A 24502-nucleotide genomic window follows, 5' to 3' on the forward strand; every position below is an offset into this window, starting at 1 on the left:
TATAGGAGCAAAGAGGTCCTTTTGTAGTTGTACAGGACCCTAATGAGACCACACCTGGAGTATTGTGTGCAGTTTTGGTCCCCTAATTTGAGGAAGGACTTTCTTGCTATTGAGGGAGTGCAGCGTAGGCTTACAAGGTTAATTCCCATGGTGGAGGGACTTTCATATGCTGAGAGAATGGAGCGGCTGGGCTTGTATACTGGAATTTAGAAGGATAAGAGGGGATCTTATTGAAACATTAAAAAAAAGAGTATTACGGGTTAGGACACACTAGAGGCAGGAAGCATGTTCCAGAACCAGGGGCCACAGTTTAAGAATAAGGGGTAAGTCATTTAGAACGGAGATGAGGAAACACTTTTTCACACAGAGTTGTGAGTCTGTGGAATTCTCTGCCTCTGAGGGCGGTGGAGGTCGGTTCTCTGGATACTTTCAAGAGAGCTAGATAGAGCTCTTAAAGATAGCGGAGTCTGGGGATATGGGGAGAAGGCAGGAACGGGGTACTGATTGGGGATGATCAGCCATGATCACATTGAATGGCGGTGCTGCCTCGGGGGGCCGAATGTCCTACTCCTGCACCTATTGTCTATTGACTCGAGTTAGGCAGCATTGTGTGCAGTTCTGGTTGCCCCATTACAGGAAGGAGGTGGAGTCTTTGAAGAGGGTCAGAGTGGTGCACGAGAAAGCTGCCTGGTTTAGGAGGTATTAGCTATGGTTGGACTTCATTTTCTCTGGGGTGTCGGAAACTGAGGGGAGTCCTGATAGTGGCGTGTAAAATTCTCAGGCATAGATAGCGTCGACACAACCTTTTCCTCAGGGAGGAAATAACAAAAACTAGAGGGCATACATACCTTCAACCAGTTCAGTGCCACCCTCGAGTATACTCAGGTCATGGCCAATAGTGAAAACAACTTGGCGGTGAACCGGTTAAAGGTAAGAGGGGCAAAATGTAAAGGAAATGTGTTGGACAATTTTATTAGAGTAGTGGATGCCTAGAACATGCTGCCTGGGATGTCAGCAGATGCACGTACAACAGGGGGGTTTAAGAGGCTTTTAGATAAGCGTGTGGATATGCTGGAGGTGGAAGGATATGGAATATGTGCAGGCAGAGGAGACTGTGCAACTTGGCTGGCACGGACATTGTGGGCCGAGGGGCCTCTTCCCATCTTGCCCTGTTCTGCGTTTTAAGTAGACTCGAGCAGTGTTCTGCGTGCCTTTTCTATTCTATTCAAGCATGCTTGACAAACCAAAAATCACTTTGCGATGATCAGATTCTGTTCACTATAATGTTAGCTCATGGTTAGGCAAGAAAAAAAATAGTGCCGGAGTGGTGACCTTTTGCCAGCATCAGAAGAGATCGTGGCGAGACGAGAATGTCTGTTGCTGGTCAACCATGGAAGGTGATGGCTGGAGGCACAAGCAGCCTGGGGATTGCCTGAATTTATTCTAGCATTTATTTCAAGAGGGCTTGTATACAAAAACAGGGATGTAATGGCTGGTCAGGCTGCATTTGGAATATTGTGAGCAATTTTGGGCACCATATCTTAGGAAGGATGTGCTGGCTCTGGAGAGGGTCCAGAGGAGGTTTATAAGAATGGTCTCAGGAATGATGAGCGTTTGTCGGCACTGGGCCTGTACTCGCTGGAGTTTAGAGAATGAGGGGGCCCTCATTGAAACGTACAGAATTGGATAGAGTGGATGTGGAGAGATGTTTCCACTAGTGGGAGAGTCTAGGACTAGAGGTCACAGCCTCAGAATTAAAGGATGTTCTTTTAGGAAGGAGATGAGGAGACATTTATTTAGTCGAAGGGTGGTGAATCTGTGGCATTCTTTGTGACAGAAGGCTGTGGAGGCCAAGTGTAGGCATTTTTTTGGCAGAAATAGATATATTCTTGATTAGCACAAATGTCAGAGGTTATATGAAGAAGACAGGAGAATGGAGTTAGGAGGGAGAAATAGATCAGCCGTGATTGAATGGAGGAGTAGACAATGGGCTGGATGGCCTAATTCTACTATCCCTTATCTTATGAATTGGGCACTGCTCAAAACAACTGTAAAGTGGACTGGACTTGGCAGATGGTGGCAAAAAATGGCACTATTTCTGCACAATTGCTAATCGGGGATGGTATAGCAATACTCTACTGGTGTATTTGCAAGAAAATCATTTCACTCCCTGTTTGCACTTTGCACATGTGACAAGAAAGCACCATTGGACCATTAATGTTGCACCTGTTTACAATTATCCTGAAGGCCTGGCTTCTTCCTGTCTCTAATAGTCTCCAGTCTTAATGATATGAGCTCCCAAAACCCCCAGTTCTGATCCTGAGCATTCTTAATTGAGTTGGTTCTGTTGTTGACTGGGGAGTCTTTGTCTTGCTAGGTCCTGTTCTAGAATTCCCTAACCCTTTCAGGTTTCCTACCTCAGTTTATTCTTATTCCTTTTGACCACGGTTTTGGATGTCCACTCTGACATCTCTTGTGGCATGTTGATGAAGCTTTCATGCAATGCAGTCTCCTGGGATATGTTGCTATAAATCTCTGTGTGAAGTGATATTGCTGGGAGAGAATTACTACCCTGTTGGCCTAATGACAGTCCCGACATTTCATAAGTTCATTAGGTGTAGGTGCAGAATTAGGCCCTTTGGCCCATCAAGTCCACTCCACCATTCAATCATGGTTGATCTATCTTTCCTCCTCAACCCCATTCTCCTGCCTTTTCCTCATAACTCCTTACACCCTTTTTAAGCCATGTGTTTAAAGCTCTGAGGCAGTAGAGCAGGTCAATAATAGTCATACAACAATGAGTTGTCCAGGATAAAAACAACCTCTTTGTCTCACGTTGCCTAACTCCATTTGTCTGTCCCTGGGCCATATCACTCCTCCTGGTCTTGTAATCCCTTTGGGTCATCTTTGTTAAAAGGACAAATGATTGTTTGTGTCCCTAGTAATCATTCTCAACGCATTCCCCATGTTGGGGGAGTCCAGAAGCAGGGGTCACTCTTTAAGAATAAGGGGTTGGCCATTTAGGACTGAGATGAGGAAAAACTTTTCCACCCAGAGTTGTGAATCTGTGGAATTTTCTGCCACAGAAGGCAGTGGAGGCCAATTCACTAGGTGTTTTCAAAGGGAGTTTGATTCAGCTCTTCGGAATCAAGGGATTATGGGGAGAAATCTGGAACGGGGTACTGATTTTAGGTGATCAGACATGACCATATTGAATGGCGGTGCTGGCTCGAAGGGCCTATTTCGATGTTTCTATTCTTCTATACCAACCAACGCAATTGCCCAGTGCCCTCACTGAATTATTGAACCATCTCACTTGTGGAAATATTTAATTCCCTGTGCCTGGAGTATGTTGTTTATTTAAATAAGATGCACATGACCTGATGCAGTGCCTGCTTTGGGTTTCACTGAGTAGAATCAGTCTCATGATTGCATTCCTTGTCGATTCTGAATGCCCTTTTGAAGTTCTTGATGCCAGCCTGCGTTTCCTGAATACTATTTCCTAACCGCTTACAATGTCCGACATTTGTGTGGTGTCACTGATGTGTACAGCTATTGTTCAGATCTGAAACTAGTGCACTGCTGGACTTTGACCATTGTATTAGATTAAAGGAGATCAAATGAGAGGGAGTTTACAATTTAGTGCAACAATGAATGATGCATTTACCTCAGCGTGCGTGTTACTCCAACCACATTGATCAGCTGAACAATCTCCAGTTGTTTAAAATGTGTTGCGTTGTTCTATTCTGATTTTATTGTGAACTTGAAGTGGGACAGTATTCATGTGCTTTTTTTAACTGCATCATAAAGTTAGCCTGCTACCTTTTAGTGTTTTTGAACTGCACCCATGACTTTTCCTCTCAAAGTCGAAGCACTTTGATATTCTTCCTCCAGAAGCAGGATGCATTAAATTGCATGTCACTTCTGCTCATTTTTCAGTGCTGCCTTAGTCTTCTCTTGAAACGGACGACTGTCCTCCTCACTGTTATTTATGTTGTCAAAATGTTGTGTCGTCTGAAAATGTTGAGTTTATGATATCTGTTGAATAAGCACCATGGTGATTATAATAATGCGAGTCTTTGGAGATCCCACTGCAAACATCTCCACTGAGAGAAATATATCACCAATCAATGTATCACCAATGCCTCTATCTCTCCCGATACTAATGTTTCAATGTTCCATCTTTCCCTTTATGTCTATTCCTGAGTCAGTTATACACATGGATACATGCCCTTTGGCCCAACTCATCAATGCTAACCAAGATGCTCCATCTTAACTAGTCCCATTTGCCTATGCCTGGCCCAGATCCTGCTAAACCTTTCCTATCCATGTACCTGTCCAAAATACCATCTGAATGTATTTATTGTACCTGCCTCAACGACTTACTCTGGCAGCTCGTACCACATACCCACTGTGGAAGCTGTAGCAGTTGCCTCAACTACCTCTTCTGGCAGCTTGTTCCATATACCCACCTGTGTGGATATGGACTGTGTGGATATGGATATACCCACTTGTTCCATATATCCACTGTGTGGAAAATGGGTTATTATCCTAATATTGTTTGAAATTTCCCTTACACATTTCCACAACCTTGATCAACCTGCTTTGTTTTTTCATTAAGAGACTCAGTAGGGTTTAGGGCCACCATTTCCCCCCCAAATAAATCAGTGTTGCCTGATCCTTAACATTTGCTTGGTCAAATAAGGATTGAGTTAGTCTTTGACGCCACTAACTGTTAGTGTTTGCATAACCAGCACTGGGCTGGCATCTTGTGGACTGGGCTGGCATCTTGTTATTTGTAATCTACCTTTTTTTTGTTCTGAACAAGAGTGGCATTTACACTTCCTCTAGGAAATTAAAGATTAAAAAAAAGAATATACTCGGTGTGACAGTGTGTAATGAATGTCTGAATTAACTAAATGTATCTTTTAAATTCTTTTCTAAATGGGGAGAGAATCCTGATATCGGAGATGCAAAGGGCCTTGGGAGTGTTTGTGCAGGATTCCCAAAAAGCTAATCTGCAAATTGAATCAATAGTAAAGAAAGCAAACACGATGCTAGCATTTATTTCAAGAGGGCTTATGTACAAACACAGGGATGTAATGCTGAGGCTCTAAGGCGCTTATCAGGCCGCATTTGGAATCTATCTATTTATGTCGTTCATTCCAACTTGGGGTTGAGTGGTGCCATCTGTTTCATCATGTCCTGCCACTCTCCTCTGTCCTTAGCTAGCCTGCTAGCTCTGACCAGGGAGTCGATGTTCTATTTGCTGCAGTCTGCTTTCAGGCAGTCACTCCACCTTTTTGGTGGTCTTCCTCGGGCAGTTTCCATGGACACGTGCCTCAATTGCTAATTTGGGAAAGCGTGCCGGTGGCATTCGCTGGATATGGCCCAAGTAACGTGGTCTTTTCGTTGTAATTCTGTCCTGAATGGTTCATTCCATACCAAGGGTTGCACGTATGGTGGTGTTCCGGATCCTGTCGAGAAGTGGCGCTCCCATTATTTTGCGAAGACACATTTCAAATGTTGAAAGTCTGTTTCCATCTTCCTTCATTAGTGTCCATGTTTCCGCTCCATCCAGCAGTATTGAGAGCACTATATAGAGCTCGGTCTTAGTGCTGCTTCAGATGTCTTTGGTGCTCCATATCTTTTGGAGTTTTTGAACAGTCCCAACAGCTTTCCCAACGAGCAAATTTACGTGTTTGGAGCAGGATCCGGTTTGTCATATCTTTCCTCCTAGATAACTCCTCAATCTGGGCTAATGATGTACCATTGATTTTGATATTTATTTTTATATTCCCTTTGGAGATTGCCTGCACTTGTTGATTTTCAGTCCCAGAGCTTTACTGCTTTCAATTTTGGGCACCATATCTGAGGAAGGATGTGCTGGCTCTGGAGAGGGTCCAGAGGAGGTTTACAAGAATGATCCCAGGAATGTATAGGTTAACATATGATGAGCGTTTGACGGCACTGGGCCTGTACTCGCTGGAGTTTAAAAGAATGAGGGGGGACCTCATTGAAACGTACAGAATAGTGAAAGGCTTGGATAGAGTTAATGTGGAGAGGATGTTTTCACTAGTGGGGGAATCTAGGACTAGAGGTCATAGCCTCAGAATTAAAGGATGTTCTTTTAGGAAGATGAGAGAGAATTTCTTTAGTAAGAGGGTGATGAATCTGTGGAATTCTTTGCCAAAGAAAGCCGTGGAGGCAAAGTCAGTGGATATTTTTAAGGCAGAGATAGATTCTTGATTAGTACGTGTGTCAGAGATTATGGGGAGAAGGCAGGAGAATGGGATTAGGAGGGAGAGATAGATCAACTATGATTGAATGGCAGAGTAGACGTTGGGCCGAATAGCCTAATTCAACTCTTATCACTTATGCCCTTTTTGAAACTGACCGATGTGATTGGCTTAGTTAGATTGAACATTAATGATGTATTTAGGTGGACATTTCACCTATTGTTATACATCCTGAATAGCGGACTGAATTTTAAATTCTGGGCATCACGCCTATTCAGTAAAAAGATACTGTGCCATTAATTCAACTTCAGTAGGTTTCCCGAATGATTAGCCAGCTAATTCTCCCACAAGTCCCTTCAGTTGTTATTGAAAAAAAAATCTTAAATATGCACATCCTTGTAAAAAAGATGCGGTTCTGCCCTATTAATAGAAAGGTATTACAAACCAGATTCAATCCTTGGTATGTGATGCTCTGGCTAAATTTAGCAGAGCCTTGCATGATTTGCTGGCACGAAGCCTTGTAAACAAACTGAAGTCGCCTGTTTTGCCGTGTCTTGTTCTGTGTTGTGGAGTAATGGTGCACTTGCAATTAAATAATTGCGCAACAGCCCTCATTGTTTACCTGGCCACGTTCGTGAAAGCTGCGCTGACCAAAGGGCTGGAGTTTTAACAAACATCTTTCAATGTCTTTCACTATTTTTAGAAACTTAGAAAATAGGTGCAGGAGTAGGCCATTCGGCCCTTCGAGCCTGCACCGCCATTCAATATGATCATGGCTGATCATCCAACTCAGTATCCCGTACCTGCCTTCTCTCCATACCCCCTGGTCCCTTTAGCCACAAGGGCCACATCTAACTCCCTCTTAAATATAGCCAATGAACTGGCCTCAACTACTTTCTGTGGCAAAAAAATTCTCATCTCGGTACCTAAAAGACTTCCCCCTTATCCTTAAACTGTGACCCCTTGTTCTGGACTTCCCCAACATCGGGAACAATCTTCCTGCATCTAGCCTGTCCAACCCCCTAAGAATTTTGTAAGTTTCTATAAGATCCCCCCTCAATCCTAAATTCTAGCAAGTACATGCCGAGTCTATCCAGTCTTTCTTCATATGAAAGCCCTGCTATCCTAGGAATCAGTCTGGTGAACCTTCTCTGTACTCCCTCTATGGCAAGAATGTCTTTCCTCAGATTAGGAGGCCAAAACCCTAATCCGAGGGCCCTCATTTCAGCGGGCATCGAAGAAGAGCAAGGTGCCATGCCTCCCACACTACTGAGCAGTGGCACTTGTGTCCATTGTGACGAAGTGTCGAAAGGTTGGTTATGATGCAGATCAACCCCCGTCTTACCCACTGCAGTTCGCCTGCCGCCAGAACAGAGCAACAGCGGATGCGATGTTGCTGGCTCTCGACTCTGCACTGGACCACTTGGCCAACAAGAGCATGTATGTCAGGCAACACCATCATCCCGATCAAACTTGCTGTCAGATTGGGGGAACAGGGTAGGGTCTACTTGGCCCTCTGCTTGCTCATCAGCAGACCTGTAGATTTGGCAACAACACTTCCTCCTCGATAACCATCAACATGAGTGCCCTGCAAGGCTGTGCTCCGTTCCCTGCTTTACTCACTCTGCACCCAGACACTGCTCCAACACCGTCTTTAAATTTGCCAACGATCTCAGTGTTATTCCTCAAATAGCAGGGGAGGTAGGAGTGATATAAACAATCTTATTTGGTGCTGCCTGAACAACACACTTGCTTTCAACACAAGCGAGGTGAAAGAGCTAGTTATTGACGTCAGAAAGGGGAAGCTGAGGATCTTCATCGCCTGGCCGACGGTGGAGAGAGTCAACAGCTTCAAGTTCCTGGGCATACATAGCCGCCGCGGTGCAGGGATTGCTGGTTGGCACAGACTCGATGGCCGAAGGGCCTGTTTCCGCGCTATCTCTGAACTAATCTAAAGTCTGCGGCTCCTTGCTCCTTCAAGAATGTCATTGTTCTGTTCAAGGTGCATACGACAATTAAATTCTCTTGTCTCTATGAAATGCCTTCTCCCCCCCCCCCCCCCCCCACCGTTTTGGGCTTCTGGTTAGGAACAGTTATCCACTGATACTAACAGTTATCCATTTGATTCTTCAGTCTTACTTTGAAAGATGCAGAATCTTTGTCGGAGATGTTGAAAGCTCCCCTGATGGCTCAGAGAATTTTCCAATCAGTGTTTCTGCAGATAAAAAAAAAACCTAGATGGCAGCTTTATGCTGAACACAATCGTGTACTGTTGTGTTAGTTAACAGATGAGTAACCAGAGAAGCAGGCACCTGATCTGGAGATAAAAACAGAACATCATATAAAGACAGAACACATTTTCCAAGCTCTAGCTGCAGAGAAAGAATCGGTTAGTGTTTCACGCTGGTGACCATGCATCCAAATGTTTTGAGTCCTAAAGCTGAAGCCTCAACCCACTTTCTTTACTAATACTTTACATGCTGACTATTTCTGTCATCTTTGACTAGAATTCACAGCACAAAAATGCACCATTTGCATTCAAGCAGCCTATGCCAATGTTTATGCTCCACTTGAGGGACCTTCATCTTATTTAAGTTTACGAGCACAATCCTGGATTCCATCTCCCTTGTCCAGACTCTTCCTCAACTGTTTCTTGGTTTCAATGGGAGTTTATTTTGGATTTCTACCATCTGTAATATTTTGCTTTTGAATTGCTTGTCTGGAAGCCCAGGTTCTGATCGAAGGTAGACAAAACTGCTGGAGAACTCAGCGGGTGAGGCAGCATCTATGGAGCGAAGGAATAGGAGACGTTTCGGGTCGAGAAGAAGGGTCCAGAGATGCTGCCTCACCTGCTGAGCTTCTCCAGCCTTTTTGTCTACCTTCGATTTTTCCAGCATCTGCAGTTCTTTCTTAAACAGGTTCTGATCAAAGTAATGTAATAGTAAAGTAAATTGAATAGGTGATGTTTTGGGCCGGGACCCTTCAATCTGAAAAAGGGTCCCAACCCAAAAGTCACCTATCCATGTTCTCCACAGATGCTGCCTGATCTGCTTAGTTACTCCAGCACTCTGTGAAACATCACCTCTCCATGTTCTCCACAGATGCTGCCTGACCCGCTGAGTTACTCCAGCACTGTGAAACATCACCTCTCCATGTTCTCCACAGATGCTGCCTGACCCGCTGAGTTACTCCAGCACTCTGTGAAACATCACCTCTCCATGTTCTCCACAGATGCTGCCTGACCCGCTGAGTTACTCCAGCACTCTGTGAAACGTCACCTATCCATGTTCTCCACAGATGCTGCCTGACCCGCTGAGTTACTCCAGCACTCTGTGAAACGTCACCTATCCATGTTCTCCACAGATGCTGCCTGACCCGCTGAGTTACTCCAGCACTCTGTGAAACGTCACCTATCCATGTTCTCCACAGATGCTGCCTGACCCGCTGAGTTACTCCAGCACTCTGTGAAACGTCACCTATCCATGTTCCCCACAGATGCTGCCTGACCCGCTGAGTTACTCCAGCACTGTGAAACGTCACCTATCCATGTTCTCCACAGATGCTGCCTGACCCGCTGAGTTACTCCAGCACTCTGTGAAACGTCACCTATCCATGTTCTCCATAGATGCTGCCTGACCCACTGAGTTACTCCAGCACTCTGTGAAACGTCACCTATCCATGTTCTCCACAGATGCTGCCTGACCCACTGAGTTACTCCAGCACTCTGTGAAACGTCACCTATCCATGTTCTCCACAGATGCTGCCTGACCCGTTGAGTTACTTCAGCACTCTGTGAAACGTCACCTATCCATGTTCTCCACAGATGCTGCCTGACCTGCTGAAATACTTTGTCTTCTTTTGTTAACCAGCATCTACAGTTACTTGTGACTGTGGGTAATTTAATGCATTTACTGAATGTGGCTTACTATAGCCAGGTGGTTGAAGGAATGAATGTTTACTATGGTGGGAGGGTTGTCAGGAGCCTGCCGTATACTGAGTGGTGTTGGAGCTGCTGCTATTGGGGCAGACAGCATATTAAATCATATTCCTTTCACGAGAGCGTTGCAAATGATAAAAGACTTTGGGGTGTGGGCGGATGAGTCACTGGCTGCAGCCACTGTATTTGTGCAAGTCTTCCAGTCAATGGTGATCTCCTCCAGGATGATGATGGTGGAGAAGTTCATGAATAGTAATGTTCTTGAATAACACAGGCATGTGCCTGGACTGTCTTTTTGGACATTGTCATTGTGCCAGCCAATACTTGTATATTGTTTGTCATTCTGCTTGCAGGCACCTGCTGCTTCATTTTCTTTGGAGTTGTCACAGGCATGTAAAAAAGTTAAAATGTCTTGATGTCAAAGGCATCTCTCACCTTGCTTCTGGAATTCAGCGGGTGAGGCAGCATCTACGGAGTGAAGGAATAGGTGACGTTTCGGGTCGAGACCCTTCTTCCGACTCTGAAGAAGGGTCTTAACCCGAAACGTCACCTAATCCTTCACTCCATCGATGCTGCCTCACCCGCTGAGTTTCTCCAGCATTTTTGTCTACCTTCGATTTTCCAGCATCTGCAGTTCTTAAACATTGCTTCTAGAATTAAGCACTTTAATCCATGTTTGGATCAACTGTAAAGGGGTCTGCAGCCAGGTCTTCCTGTTGAAACTGAAGATCAATAGGTAGAAACAAGGAACTGCAGGTGCTGTCTTAAACCAAAGAAAGTCACAAACATGCTGGAGAAACTCAGTGGGTGAGGCAGCATCTAGGGTGCGAAGGAATATGTGACGTTTTGGGTCGAGAACTCCCCCTTCCCTCCAACTCTACATCCTTTCTCCGGAAGGGTCGTGCCTGTTAAGCCCATTGTTGGATGGGGAATGTATGAACTTGAGAAATAATGTGTTGAACTGGTAAAAACAACTCAATAGACAATAGGTGCAGGAGTAGGCCATTCGGCCCTTCGAGCCAGCACCGCCATTCAATGTGATCATGGCTGATCATCCCCAATCAGTACCCCGTTCCTGCCTTCTCCCCATATCACCTGACTCCGCTATTTTTAAGAGCCCTACCTAGCTCTCTCTTGAAAGCATCCAGAGAACCGGCCTCCACCGCCCTCTGAGGCAGAGAATTCCACAGACTCACCACTCTCTGTGAGAAAAAGTGTTTCCTCATCTCCGTTCTATATGGCTTACAACTTATTCTTAAACTGTGGCCTCTGGTTCTGGACTCCCCCAACATCGGGAACATGTTTCCTGCCTCTAGCGTGTCCAAGCCCTTAACAATCTTATACGTTTCAATGAGATCCCCAGGTGGAGGTGGAGGACTGGTGGGGGTGGGGATGGGGGAAGTATGTGGAAGTAACTTCTACTTGCACTCCCCACCCCCCCCCCCCCCCCCCCCATCCTATTTTAACAATTTATCCACAGTTCTCCACATTGCTTCCCTCTTGAGATCACATCATCCCTACCCAACAATGGACCTACCAGGGCATCAGACACAAAATGGTGGAGTAACTCAGCGGGACAGGCCGCATCTCTGGAGAGAAGCAATGGGTGACGTTTCAGGTCAAGACCCTTCTTCAGACTGATCAGATCAGTGTTTCACAGTGTTGGGTAGATGCCAGGAATATATTTGTTTTGACACAGCAAAAAGTGCTCAGCATTCTCGCCAGACTCTTCGCTACGTTCCGTGCTCTTGTACATTTTTTGATATCACATGGAGCGAATGGAATTGGTGGAAGATTGCTTCCACATTGTATACCTCATGAGGAAGCTGAGATGAATCATTCGTTCAGCAATTTTGATTGGACGTGACTACATCAGTCATGCCTTGAGCACATCTGCTGGACCTTGCCATCTTGAGGAAGAGGATAGTTTTGGAAGCCTCCATTTTCTCCTCATCCATCCCCTAGTCCGCAACTCCTCCCTGTTAAAGGCAGCATCTGGCATGCCTGACATCATTGTATACATCATAGGTCAGGCATTGAGTATAAGAATCAGGAAGTCATGTTGCAGTTTTATATTACTTTGGATGCCAAGCAAACCATATGCCTTTACCGGGAAGGTATTGGGGGCTGGTGGAGGGACAAAACAGTGGTTGCTTTATAACACCATGGATAGGTGATGTGGCAGATCAGGACCTTTCTTCAGACTGATGAGGCCAGCACCTGCAGTTCCTTGTTTCTCCAGTGATTGGAGTTCAGGCTCGACCTCTGCGACTGTCTGTTTGCAAGTTTTACCTGGACCTAATGGGTTTACTACAGATGCTTTGGTTTGCTCCCACATCTGAGTGGCTGGTTCATTGCTACTGTTAATTAGGTCTTGGGTAAGTGAGTGCGGGGGAATTGGGAAGTTTATGAAGGTGGAGAGAAATGAGTGGACTGTTAGAGCCAGAATAGGCTCATTAAAGGAGCCACTAAGTCAATTGTCTTATGGAACTATGACAGCGAGGAAAAAATTCTTCCTCTCTTGCCTTGGTGAACCAAGACTGAAGCGGTGATCTGATGAATTGTATCGAGTTAAATGGTATAATTATATCTAGCATAATCTTGTACAACATAAAACCTCCTCAACTTTCTTAGCTTGATAGAAAATCAAGCTGGGCCATTACAGTACTTGTAACTCAGTTTCTCACTGGGCAATAAACTAGTTTGGCTGGGAAGACTGGTTTTATGACATTGCTCAGCACAACCTTGCCCATGAAATCTGATTTGTACAGAATTGCTTCACAGTGAGCTAGTCTCTACAGAGTTTTTCTCACAGAGAGTTGTGAGTCTGTGGAATTCTCTGCCTCAGAGGGCGTGGAGGCCGGTTCTCTGGATACAACAAGAAGCTGGTCAAACTGGTTAAACGAGCTAGCTCAGTGCTGGAGGGGAGAGTAGACTCTGGGATGGATGTGCTTGAGAGGCGTATGAGGCACAAGGTGCAGGCCATCCTGAAAAACCCCGGGCATTCCCTCCATGTAATTCTGGAGAGTCAAAAGAGCACTCGGAACAACAACCGGCTCCTCTCCCTGCCCTGTAGAACGGAGCGGTTCAGGAGATCCTTCACCCCTGCAGCTATTAGATTTTATAATTCGGACCGCTAGGCTGTAGGGGGATGCATTTTGCAATTTTTTATTTTTAATTGTTAATTATTGGTCTTTTTAAGTATTTATTGCTCTCAGGTAATGTCCACATTGTTATCTATGTATTTTCTGTCTGCGTTCGTTTTGAATCTGGGTTTGTTGGTTGGGGGCTTCTGGACATCTGAATTTCCCTGAGGGGATCAATAAAGTATTTATTATGATTATTATTATTATTATTACTTTCAAGAGAGAGCAAGATAGGGCTCTTAAAGATAGCGGAGTCAGGGGATATGGGGAGAAGGCAGGAACGGGGTACTGATTGGGGATGATCAGCCATGATCACATTGAATGGCGGTGCTGGCTTGAATGGCCGAATGGCCTACTCCTGCACTTATTGTCTATTGCCTAAATCACTAATATCTGTTTTGCTTTCATTGAACTACTCATACCGAACACTAAGCATTCATTTAACAGTCACTGGTTATCAAAAAATACAGCAAAATTACACCACCTTGTTCTGGCGGGCTGAGGAATGGTTAATGGAGTTTGTTGCAGATAAGTGAGAGGTGTTGTTTTGCAAAGTCAAACTCGGACAGGACCTTCACAGTGATTGGCAGGGCTCTGGGAGTGTTGTAGATCTAGGAATGCAGGTACATAGTTCCTTGAAAGTGGTGTCGCTAGGGTAATCAAGAAGGCTTTTGGTACATTGGCCTTCATCAGTCAGGATATTGAGTATCGAAGTTGGGATGTTATGTTATAGTTGTACAAGGCGTAGGTGAGGCCACATTTGGAGCATTGATTTCAGTTCTACTATAGGAAAGGGTGCTGAGAGGAATTACGAGGATGTTACCAGGGCGTGAGGGCCTGAGCTACAGGTAGAAGTTGGGCAGGCTAGGACTTTATTCCTTAGAGTGCAGGAGGTTGTGGGGTGATCTTAGAGGTGTATAAAATCATGTGGGGAATAGATGAGTGAATGCAGAATCAAGAACCAGAGGATAAAGGGCCTGTCCCACTTAGGCGATTTTTTTTAGGCGACTGCCAGCAACTAGGACAATGGAAATCACAGAATTCAGCACCAGCGACAACCTACGACAGCACAAATTGTCGCCACAGTGGGCAAACATTTTTCAGCATGTTGAACATTTTTCGGCAGTCCCCTAAAAAATCGCCTAAGTGGGACAGATAAATATATGGTGAGAGTGGAAAGATTTAATAGGAACCCAAGGGGCCACATTTTCACACAGACGTATGGACATATGGAATGCCGTCAGAGGAGGTAGTTGAGGCAGGTACTATGACAAGCATTTGCATCTTCTGCCTGAAGGGGATGGGCGAAAAGGGAATGACTGAGATTAAAAATGGTGATTAGTGCTTTCCGAAGGCAGCATGAAGTGTAGATGGAGTGGAATGAGAGAGAGTTGGGGGCGGCTGCTTTGTGTGATGTACTGGCTATGTCCACAACTCTCTGAATATCCTTGTGGTCAGGGGCAAAGCTGTTCCCAAATCGAGCTGTGATTCATCCCAGTAGGATGCTTCTGCTGTAAAAGTTGGTGAGAGTAGTTGAAGGCGTGAGGAAGCAGTAGCTTTGGTGTTTCGTTTTGCTGTAGCTTCAGTGTGGATGGTCCAGGTCAGCTTGATGGTATTCTTTATACCTAGGAACTTGGAGCTCACAACCATTGGTGTGTGCAGCACCTTGTTTCTGATATTTTGCATTGGTGCCCATCATGGATCCTACAGTGTAATTGTTCATCCCCCAAGGTTTCCCCCAAACACCTTTTTCCATTGATATGGGTAGGTTACTTTTCAGGTCGAGATCCTCTTTCAGTCTGATGGGTCCCGAACGGAAACGTCACCTATCCGTGTTCTCCAGAGATGTTGCCTGTCCTGCTGAGTTACTCTGCAGTACTTTGTCCTTTTGTGTATTAACCAGCATCTGCAGTTTCCACCCTTTTCGATGGGATTGATTTCGTAATTGAGCGATGCATTCCTATGTGCTTAAGAAGGAACTGCAGATGCTGGAAAATCGAAGGTAGACAAAAGTGCTGGAGAAACTCAACGGGTGCAGCAGCATCTATGGAGCGAAGGAAATAGGCAACGTTTCGGGCCGAAACGTTGCCTATTTCCTTCGCTCCATAGATGCTGCTGCACCCGCTGAGTTTCTCCAGCACTTTTGTCTACAATGCATTCCTATATGTTCTTTTGTCCTTCAATATATAGCATTAAAATTCCCAGCAGAATTTTGCCTGGGGTTGGCCAGTTGTGTATCAGTTTATTGAGCGGGTCATTTGACCTGTCATTTGGCACTGATTGTGCAGTTCCAGTTGCAACTCGGAAAATGCTGGTGTTTTAGATTGCCTCTTGAATGCGCCAGGCTGACCTTGGGCAGTCGACACCACTAGTTAATCAGTGGGGGAGGAGGGAAGGTTGGCCTCACTCGTGTCGCTATTGTTGACTCGTGGGTTTTATTGACGGACTCATTCTTGTCCCCCCTCAATCAAGGACATAGCTGGGAAACGTCACTGGAGATTTCACAACCAGGAACTGAAAATTCAGGAAACATTCAGCAGGTCGAGCCGCATTTACAAAAAGAGAAATAGGGTTTTATCTCAAGTTCAAGTGAGTTTATTGTCATGTGTCCCTGTATAGGACAATGAAATTCTTGCTTTGCTTAAGCACACAGAAAATAGTAGGCATTTACTACAAAACAGATAAATGTGTCCATATACCATGATATAAATATATACACACATGAATAAATAAACTGGTAGTGCAAATAACAGAAAGTGATTGCTAATAATCAGAGTTTTGTCCGAGCCAGGTTTAATAGCCTGATGGCTGAGGGGAAATAGCTATTCCTGAACCTGGTTGTTGCAGTCTTCAGGCTCCTGTACCTTCTACCTGAAGGTAGCAGGGAGATGAGTGTGTGGCCAGGATGGTGTGGGTCCTTGATGATACTGCCAGCCTTTTTGAGGCAGCGACTGCGATAAATCCCCTCGATGGAAGGAAGGTCAGAGCCGATGATGGACTGGGCAGTGTTTACTACTTTTTGTAGTCTTTTCCTCTCCAGGGCGCTCAAATTGCCGAACAAAGCCACGATGCAACCGGTCAGCATGCTCTCTACTGTGCATCTTGAGATACAAGTTAGACCATTAAGGAAGGGCCTGTCCCACTTAGCCGATTTTTTTGGGCGACCACAGGCGACTGACTGCCGCAAAATTTTCAGCATGTTGAACATTTTTCGGCGACAATTTTTGCTGTCGTAGGTTGTTAGCCAGGTGCTGTAGGCGAATTCCATTAAAACTAGTCCCTGTCAGTCACCTAAATGGGACAGGCCCTTGTGGCATAGGAGCATTATTAGGCCGACAAAAATGCTGGAGAAACTCAGCGGGTGAGGCAGCATCTATGGAGCGAAGGAAATGGGCAACGTTTTGGGTCGAAACCCTTCTTAAGCATTATTAGGCCATTCGGCCCATTGAGTCGACCACCATTTGATCGTGGCTTATCTATCTTTCCCTCCCAACCCCATTCCCCTGCCTTCTCCCTGTAACCTTTGACACCCTTACTAATCAAGGCACTATCAATTTCTGCTTTAAAAATTCTGACACAGACCTGGTTTTACTTGAGATTTTCCCGCATTGGCTGGTTTTTGAATTTTACATACAAGACTGTTCAATCCCATCAATTGGGTGGAACCAGAAGTTTAGAAAATTAAGATTTAAAATGAATTAGCACCAGTTATTATCTTAAATATTGTCCAACATTGATTCTGCTTCTGACCTCCCACCTACCCTGACCTTGCTCGATTGATCCCAGGCTGAGCCAGAGACTCTAGGAATGGTTGGGATATTCCCTGCGTTCCACAATGGCCCCCATGCGCAGGGACCAACAGGCCCTCGCTCTGACTCTCCTGCAGCTCTGGGATCACTCACCCAGACCAGCACTGGACCCCAACTTTACTTCATTCTACAGCAGATCCACGCATTCAATAAACGGTCCCTCGCCTATCTTGACTTCACCAAGGATCACAACCTCCACCCTTGTCGTAGAAAAACAGTCTGATGAAGGGTCTCAACTCGAAATGTCACCTATTCATTAGTGAAAGGAGAAGAATTGGGCCATTCGGCCCATCAAGTCTACTCCGCCATTCAATCATGCCTGTGTAGGAAAGAACTGCAGATGCTGGTTAAATCGAAGTAACTCAGCGGGTCAGGCAGCATCTCTGGAGAGAAGCAATGGGTGACAGCCTTCCTCACTCATGGCTGATCTTTCTTTCCCTCTTAACCCCATTCTCCTGCCTTCTCCCATAACCCCTGACACCCTTTATCCAGAGATGCTGCCTGACCCACTGAGTCTCTCCAGCATTTAGTGTCTATCCTCACTCTGATTTAGTCCACCGGCCACTCAGTGTACCAATTGGATAACTGGCAAATGGGGGTCAGCCACTCATTGAAATGATGAGAGGTTGCTGTTCCCGACAGCTTGGTAACGGGAGGATGTTTGGACATCAGCAAGCCACTGCCAATTCAGCTACTTTCCAAAAGCAAAGGCGAGTATCAGCAATAACTGATGGTCAGTGCGTCAGATCCAGTTAACTCTCTGTCCACATGTTACACTTTCTGCATTGTTGTATAATAATCATGAGTTGCCAGAGTGTGATTATGATTGCCCAGGGCTTAGCTCTGTTTCAGATCAGCCAACTGAACAAAATCAGTGCTTGTGCAGGGGTGGGAGATTGCAACCTTCACGTGGTGCGCCCTGTTTCGACGAATTTGATTTGAATTTGAATTTGAATTTGATTCCTTTATTGTCATTCAGACCTTTCGGTCTGAACGAAATTACGTTGCCTGCAGTCATACGCAGTAACAATAAATAACAAAACATACAATAAACACAAATTAACATCCACCACAGTGAGTTCACCAAGCACATCCTCACTGTGATGGAGGCAAAGTCTTAGTCTCCGTCTCTTCCCTCCTTGTTCTCCCTCTGCACTGAGGCGATCGATCCAGGCCGAAGATGCCGCTCTCCAGTCCAGCGGACCTCCGTGGCGATGTCGCCGCTGCCGAAAGCCGGAACGCCGTCTCTGCTCCGAGTCGGCCCGCCACAGCCTCAGCTCCGAGTCCCGCTGCAACAGCTCCGAGTCCCGCAGCCTCAGCTCCAGGCCGCTGCATCAGCTCCGAGTCCCGCTGCAACAGCTCCGAGTCCCGCAGTCTCAGCTCCGGGCCGCTGCCGAAAGCTGGAATGCCGCATCAGCGAGTCGGGCCACCACTGCCTCGGCCCCGAAGACGGCCAACCTCGCGTTGGTAAGTCCTGGCTGGCTCTGCCTCCGGAGCCTCGAGGTCGGTCGCAGGTTGGAGACCGCCAGCTCCGCCATTAGGGCTCAGCGCAGACGGAGGCAGAGAAGGGGGATACGACAAAAAAAAGTCGCATTCCCCCGAAGGGAGAGACAAAAAAACATGTTTCATCAAAAAAACATGCAATCAACCCGGCATGCACAATCAAATAAGATCAAATAGAACAAGTTGTCCTTCAACTTTCGGCTGTGCACGCCTTACGCAAGAAGAAGAAGAAGTGCTTGTGCAGTTGGACTTCTTTAACAAATGGAAAAATGTAATTGAATTCAACATAAGATGGGGCTGAGAAAGTTATTGGTGAAATAAGGATTTCATTCCACTCATGTTGGGGAAAAGACCATTTCTGTTGTATCTGATTTTATAATGTGTACCTGATTTTATAATGACAGCCTTTGAAATTGTGGAAACCTAGCTTATAAATTAAGAGTCAAGAGCGTTTAATTGTCACAGAGCAATGAAATTCTTACAGTGGATAGCATAATTAAAAAACCAAATTAAAACAAATGTGGTGCTAAACTACAAAGTCATGAGTGCATCCAAGGCAGTTTGTAGTTTAGTTACTGTTCAAAACCCTTATTGTTGGTGGGAGGAAGCTGTTCTTGAACCTGGACGTCAGTTTTCAGACTTCTATATCATCCTGATGGCAGGAGTGAAATAAGAGTGGCCAGGGTAGGTGGGACTTTAATGCTGGCTGCCTTTGTGAAGAAGTGCCTCCTGTAGATTCCTTCAATGGTAAGGAGATCTGTACCTGTGATAGACTAGGCCGTGTCCTCCACTTTTTGTAATCTTTGTTCCCGGGCGTTTGAGTTGCTGAGCCAGGCTGCGATGCAACCCACGTGTCCTCGCTATGAATCTGCCCTACATTAGATCGAGTGTAAAATGCTTTGTGGTTGGCTCAGGAAATGCATCTCCAAGGATCTATCGCAAAAGACATTACAAGCACTCGACTACCTTTGCCAATCTGATTTTTCCATTCTCCGAGTAGATTGTAAAAGCGTCAGTCACACTTTTATCGGAGGCATGGGTTCAGATCCCACCTCTGACACCATGTAAAAGTCTCAGTTACACTTTTGACACCATGTGAAAGTGTCAGTCACATAGATTAAACACAAACCTTTCTGCCAGTTAATATTCTACTACCGCACTGTTTCAGGAAGCCTGTATACCACTCCCACAAGTTACTTCTTGGTTTTATTTCTCTTCACAGCCCAGATTACTGCAACACTCTGGTTTCCTGAACTCTGATCATAACGCACTGTATGCCATAAAGGCTCATTGTCCTGGCAGTATAGTAGCTATCTGTATTTGGGTCACTTTATCACCACAGACGTTAGTGCTGCTGATCATTGAGACATTGCTCTTCTGGGCACCAGTACTATTGATGCCCATTTAACATGTGGTGAGAGCATCAGACTTTAGTAATGAAGAAATCTGCAAAAAAAAACTCATAACCATTAGCTCCACTCAGGTTTTGAGCTTGCATCAGGTCCAGGTGCTTTGAGTTTCACCTTCATGAAGGGTCTTCCGGTTGGCCTTGGTGACTGAGATGACCATACATACCCCTGTTAGCTAAGGTGGCCGGAGATGGCACGTCAGTGTTCTCCCTTTGAAGCATGCGTAGAGAGCATTGAGCTCGTCTGGGAGTGATGCCTCGCTGTCTGTCTGGTGAGCTGCCACTTGTGCTTGCCTTGTAGAAAGTTATGGAGTGTCAGCCCTGCCACAGCTGCTGAATCTTACAATCATTTCTCTAACTTCAAATAACTGTTTCTCCCTGTCCCTCCCTCACCCGAGTCATCGTACTAGTTTCACCGTCGTCCTGTTGAGTTTCACTGTTTAACTCGTTATCATTTACCCCACAGCCAACAATGGACCGTTGTGGGCTCCACCTTCCCTTGATCATCGTTGCTTTTTGCATATCTTTCATTCATTTGTTCTATTTACCTTCCATATCTCCCATTTCCCTTTCCTCTGATTCAGTTTGATGAAGGGTCTCGACTTGAGACATCACCTACTCCTTTTCCCCAGAGATGCTGCCAGACTTGCTGAGTCACTTCAGCTTTTTGTATCTATCTTCATTTAAATATAATTGTTGGTATAAAACCGCAGCACACATACATCTGGATGTTTGGTTTTATTTTGGACGTTTTTTGAGCCAAATGTGGGCAAGAATACCCTGATTGATATCAGAAATATGTGCATGCCTTGAACATGTAAATTTACTAAACTATTGAGAGCTAACTCCCTTCTCAGTGAGGCAATGAAGCACTGAAGTGTGAAATGACACATAATTAGTGTTTACTTGCAAAGGTGGGTAGAGTATTTCACACAGTTCTGCAGTGTTGACACTTCAGTTCTTATACATGTCTAAAACATCCATTTGCTCAATCTGCAGCAGTTTTAAAAGTGTGGGAAGGAACTGCAGATGATGCTGGTTTAAACTGAAGATAGACACAAAGTGCTGGAATAACTCAGTGGGACAGGCAGCATCTCTGGATAGAAGGAATGGGTGACGTTTCGAGTCGAGACCCATCTGTAGTTTTTAAAGTAATGAGCCAGTGTCTGCAGTGTCAAATATTATTGACACCATCATGAAGTTCAGTCGTATGTTGGAATGGAGCTTTAAGGGGCTGTCCCACTTGGGCGACTTCATTGGCGAGTTTAGAAGAGTTTTTAAAAAAATGACATGTTGAAAACCTCCTTTGACTATGTAGAAGACTAGCTTCGACCAGCTACGACTAACTTTTGGAAAATTGGACATCGAATAGTGGAGAGTGAAGACGACCTCCCTTCGACTATGCTGAAGACTATCTACGACTACCTTCGACTACCTACGAATAGCATGCTGACCTACCACGACCGACTACGACTAAACCTACGAGTAAACAAAATATCGATTTTTTTTTCCATGGCGACCTTTTTTTACTCGCGGGCATTTGTTAACGTATTGAAAAAAACGCCTTGACCTAGCTGAGGCCTCGAGTACGCGGGGACTACTCTTGAGCATGAAGGAGAGTTACAAAGACCTCCTAGGACCTCGTGTCGACTATGCTGCGAGTATGAGTCGAGGGCAAACTCGCCAGAACTCGCGCATTAGGTCGTCCAAATGGGACAGGCCCTTAAGTGCGAACTTTGGTTGCCTTGGTGTTTTCTGAAAACGTCCCTTGACCTGCCAAATTCTTATTTAATAGCAGTGACCTGTCCAGGTATACGTTTAAGAAGGAACTGCAGATGCTGGAAAAATCGAAGGTAGACAAAAATGCTGGAGAAACTCAGCGGGTGAGGCACCATCTATGGAGCGAAGGAATAGGCGATGTTTCGGGTTGAGACCCTTCATCAGACTGATTGTATATCCAGGCATATTATATCTTCCCTTCCACATCAGTGAGTTCCCATCGTTCTCTCTAAATTATCTTTATAATCCTTTTAATTTGGTACTTAATTTGGACGTTAATTATTATTCCATTGGAAATGTTGATAAAGTATTCATCAATGTTAGTGTGTGTCTCCATTTGAGCTGACAGGGGCCATAATGTTTGAGAGAAATTAAGGTTTGCTTTGGGCACTCATTTCAATTAAGCAATTGAGTGAATTGTTCTTGCGGGCCATTTTGGATTTTCATTCATTTTTGTCTATTTGATTTAAGAATTGCTGAACCATGTTGACAAATTGAAATTTCTGAATCGGAATGCCCGGTCCATCACAGGTACTGACCTCCCCACCGTTGAATGAATGTATAGGAGGCGCTACTCCAAAAAGGCAGCCAATAAAAGGACTGGACAAGCTAGATGCAGGAAACATGTTCCCAATGTTGGGCGAGTCCAGAACCAGGGGCCACAGTCTTAGAATAAAGGGGAGGCCATTTAAGACTGAGGTGAGAAAAAACTTTTTCACCCAGAGTGTTGTGAATTTGTGGGATTCCCTGCCACTGAGGGTAGTGGAGGGCAAGTCACTGGATGGATTTAAGAGAGAGTTAGATAGAGCTCCAGGGGCTAGTGGAATCAAGGGATATGGGGAGAAGGCAGGCACGGGTTATTGATTGGGGACGATCAGCCATGATCACAATGAATGGCGGTGCTGGCTCGAAGGGCCGAATGGCCTCCTCCTGCACCTATTTTCTATGTTTCTAATATGATCAGACCCACACCACCCTGACCACGCTCTCATCTTGCTGTTACCATTGGGAACAAGGTGCAGGAGCCTGAAAATCGTGATCTCCAGGTCCAAGGCTTTTTAACACCTCAACAACTATGATCTTCGAATGGACTCTTTGCTTTGTACAGTGGACCAGTTTTGACTTTTATGGCTATTAGTGGCAGTATTGATTAAGCTGCAGCCAGTAAGAATTTCATTGTTCCATTGCTGGCACGTATGACAATTAAATACTCAACTCTTGACCCTTGGATTATGTAATGGGTATAGAATACAGGTCACTGTGTGTGTGTCATGTTGTCACTTGCGGGCGGAGCATCAAAGGCAAATTCCTTGTATGTGAATACTTGGCCAATAAACTTGTTCATTCATTCATTCATTCATCAATGAGCTCATTGAAAGAGCAAGCATCAATGTGTTGGGTTGAACAGCAATCTGCATTGTCTTTTTCTAATTTTTATGTTGGATTTTTCAAGAATATGATTGTGGTATTGAAACACATTGCCTGATTATTGTCAAATTGTGCATTGCATTTGCTGCCTCTCAGCTCAGGGTTTGTCTCACCTTGTCATCTTCATCACTCAACAATGTCCAATATTATAACTAAAGGTTTTTTATACATGTTGTTGTAGGTTAGGGGTACTTCAATGACCTTGAGGAGAATGTAACACAATACATTTTTGAATTTATTAGTATTAAGGGTAAAAAGTCTCACCAAATGGGTGTGTTTAGTCCTGTTGAGAATGGAAAGACTAAAGTAAAGAAATTCAATTTTAAGATGGAAGGAAACCATTTGTGTACATGTTGGTAATACATAGAAAAAAACATAGAAAATAGGTGCAAGAGTAGTCTATTTCGAGCCAATATGATCATAGCTGATCATCTAAAATCAGTACCCCGTTCCTGCTTTCTCCCCATATCCCTTGATTCCTTTAGCACTAAGAGCTAAATCTAACTTTCTTGAAAACTTCCAATGAATTGGCCTTCACTGCCTGCTGTGGCAGAGAATTGCACAGATTCACAACTGGGTGAAAATGTTTTTCCTCATCTCAGTCCTAAATGACCTACCCCTTATTCATAAACTGTGACCCCTGGTTCTGGACTCCCCCAACATCGGGAACATTTTTCCTGCAAGCCGACATGTCTGTCCATTCCTCTAAGAATTTTATATGTTTCTATGAGATCGCTTCTCATCTGTCTAAATTCCAATTAATACAAGCCCAGTTGACTCATTCTTTCATTATATGTCAGTCCCGCCATCCCTGGAATTAATCTGGTAAACCTACGCTGCACTCCTTCCTCAAATTCCTTCCTCAAATTAGGAGACCAAAATTGCACACAATACTCCAGGTGCGTTCTCACCAGGGCCCTGTACAGCTGGAGTGGAACCACCTTGCTCCTAAACTCAAATCCTCTCACAATGAAGGCCTACATGCCATTAGCTTTATTCGCTGCCTGCTGTACCTGCATGCTGACTTTCTGTGACTGATGTACAAGCACATCCAGGTCTTGTTGCGCCTCCCCTTTTCCTAATCTGACACCATTCAGATAATAATCTGCCTTCATGTGCTTGCCACCAAAGTGGATAACCTCACATTTATCCACATTATACAGCATCTGCCGTGCATCTGCCCACTCACCCAACCTATCCATGTCACCATGCAGCCTCATAGCATCCTCATCGCAGCTCACACTGCCACCTAA

At 45.0% G+C, this 24502-nt stretch overlaps 1 protein-coding gene across 1 annotated transcript in view; it reads left to right on the top strand.

Moving 5' to 3' along the window:
- Positions 1 to 888: 888 nt before the first annotated feature.
- Positions 889 to 24502, top strand: part of oxsr1 (oxidative stress responsive kinase 1) — a 114987-nt gene continuing 91373 nt past the window's right edge. Inside the window, exons 1-2 of the mRNA XM_033020427.1 lie at positions 889 to 930; positions 7543 to 7679. Coding sequence (XP_032876318.1) covers positions 889 to 930; positions 7543 to 7679 — 179 coding nt within the window. The remainder of the gene's footprint in view (positions 931 to 7542; positions 7680 to 24502) is intronic.

Source organism: Amblyraja radiata, chromosome 4 (assembly GCF_010909765.2).
Source record: "Amblyraja radiata isolate CabotCenter1 chromosome 4, sAmbRad1.1.pri, whole genome shotgun sequence".
NCBI lineage: Eukaryota > Metazoa > Chordata > Chondrichthyes > Rajiformes > Rajidae > Amblyraja > Amblyraja radiata.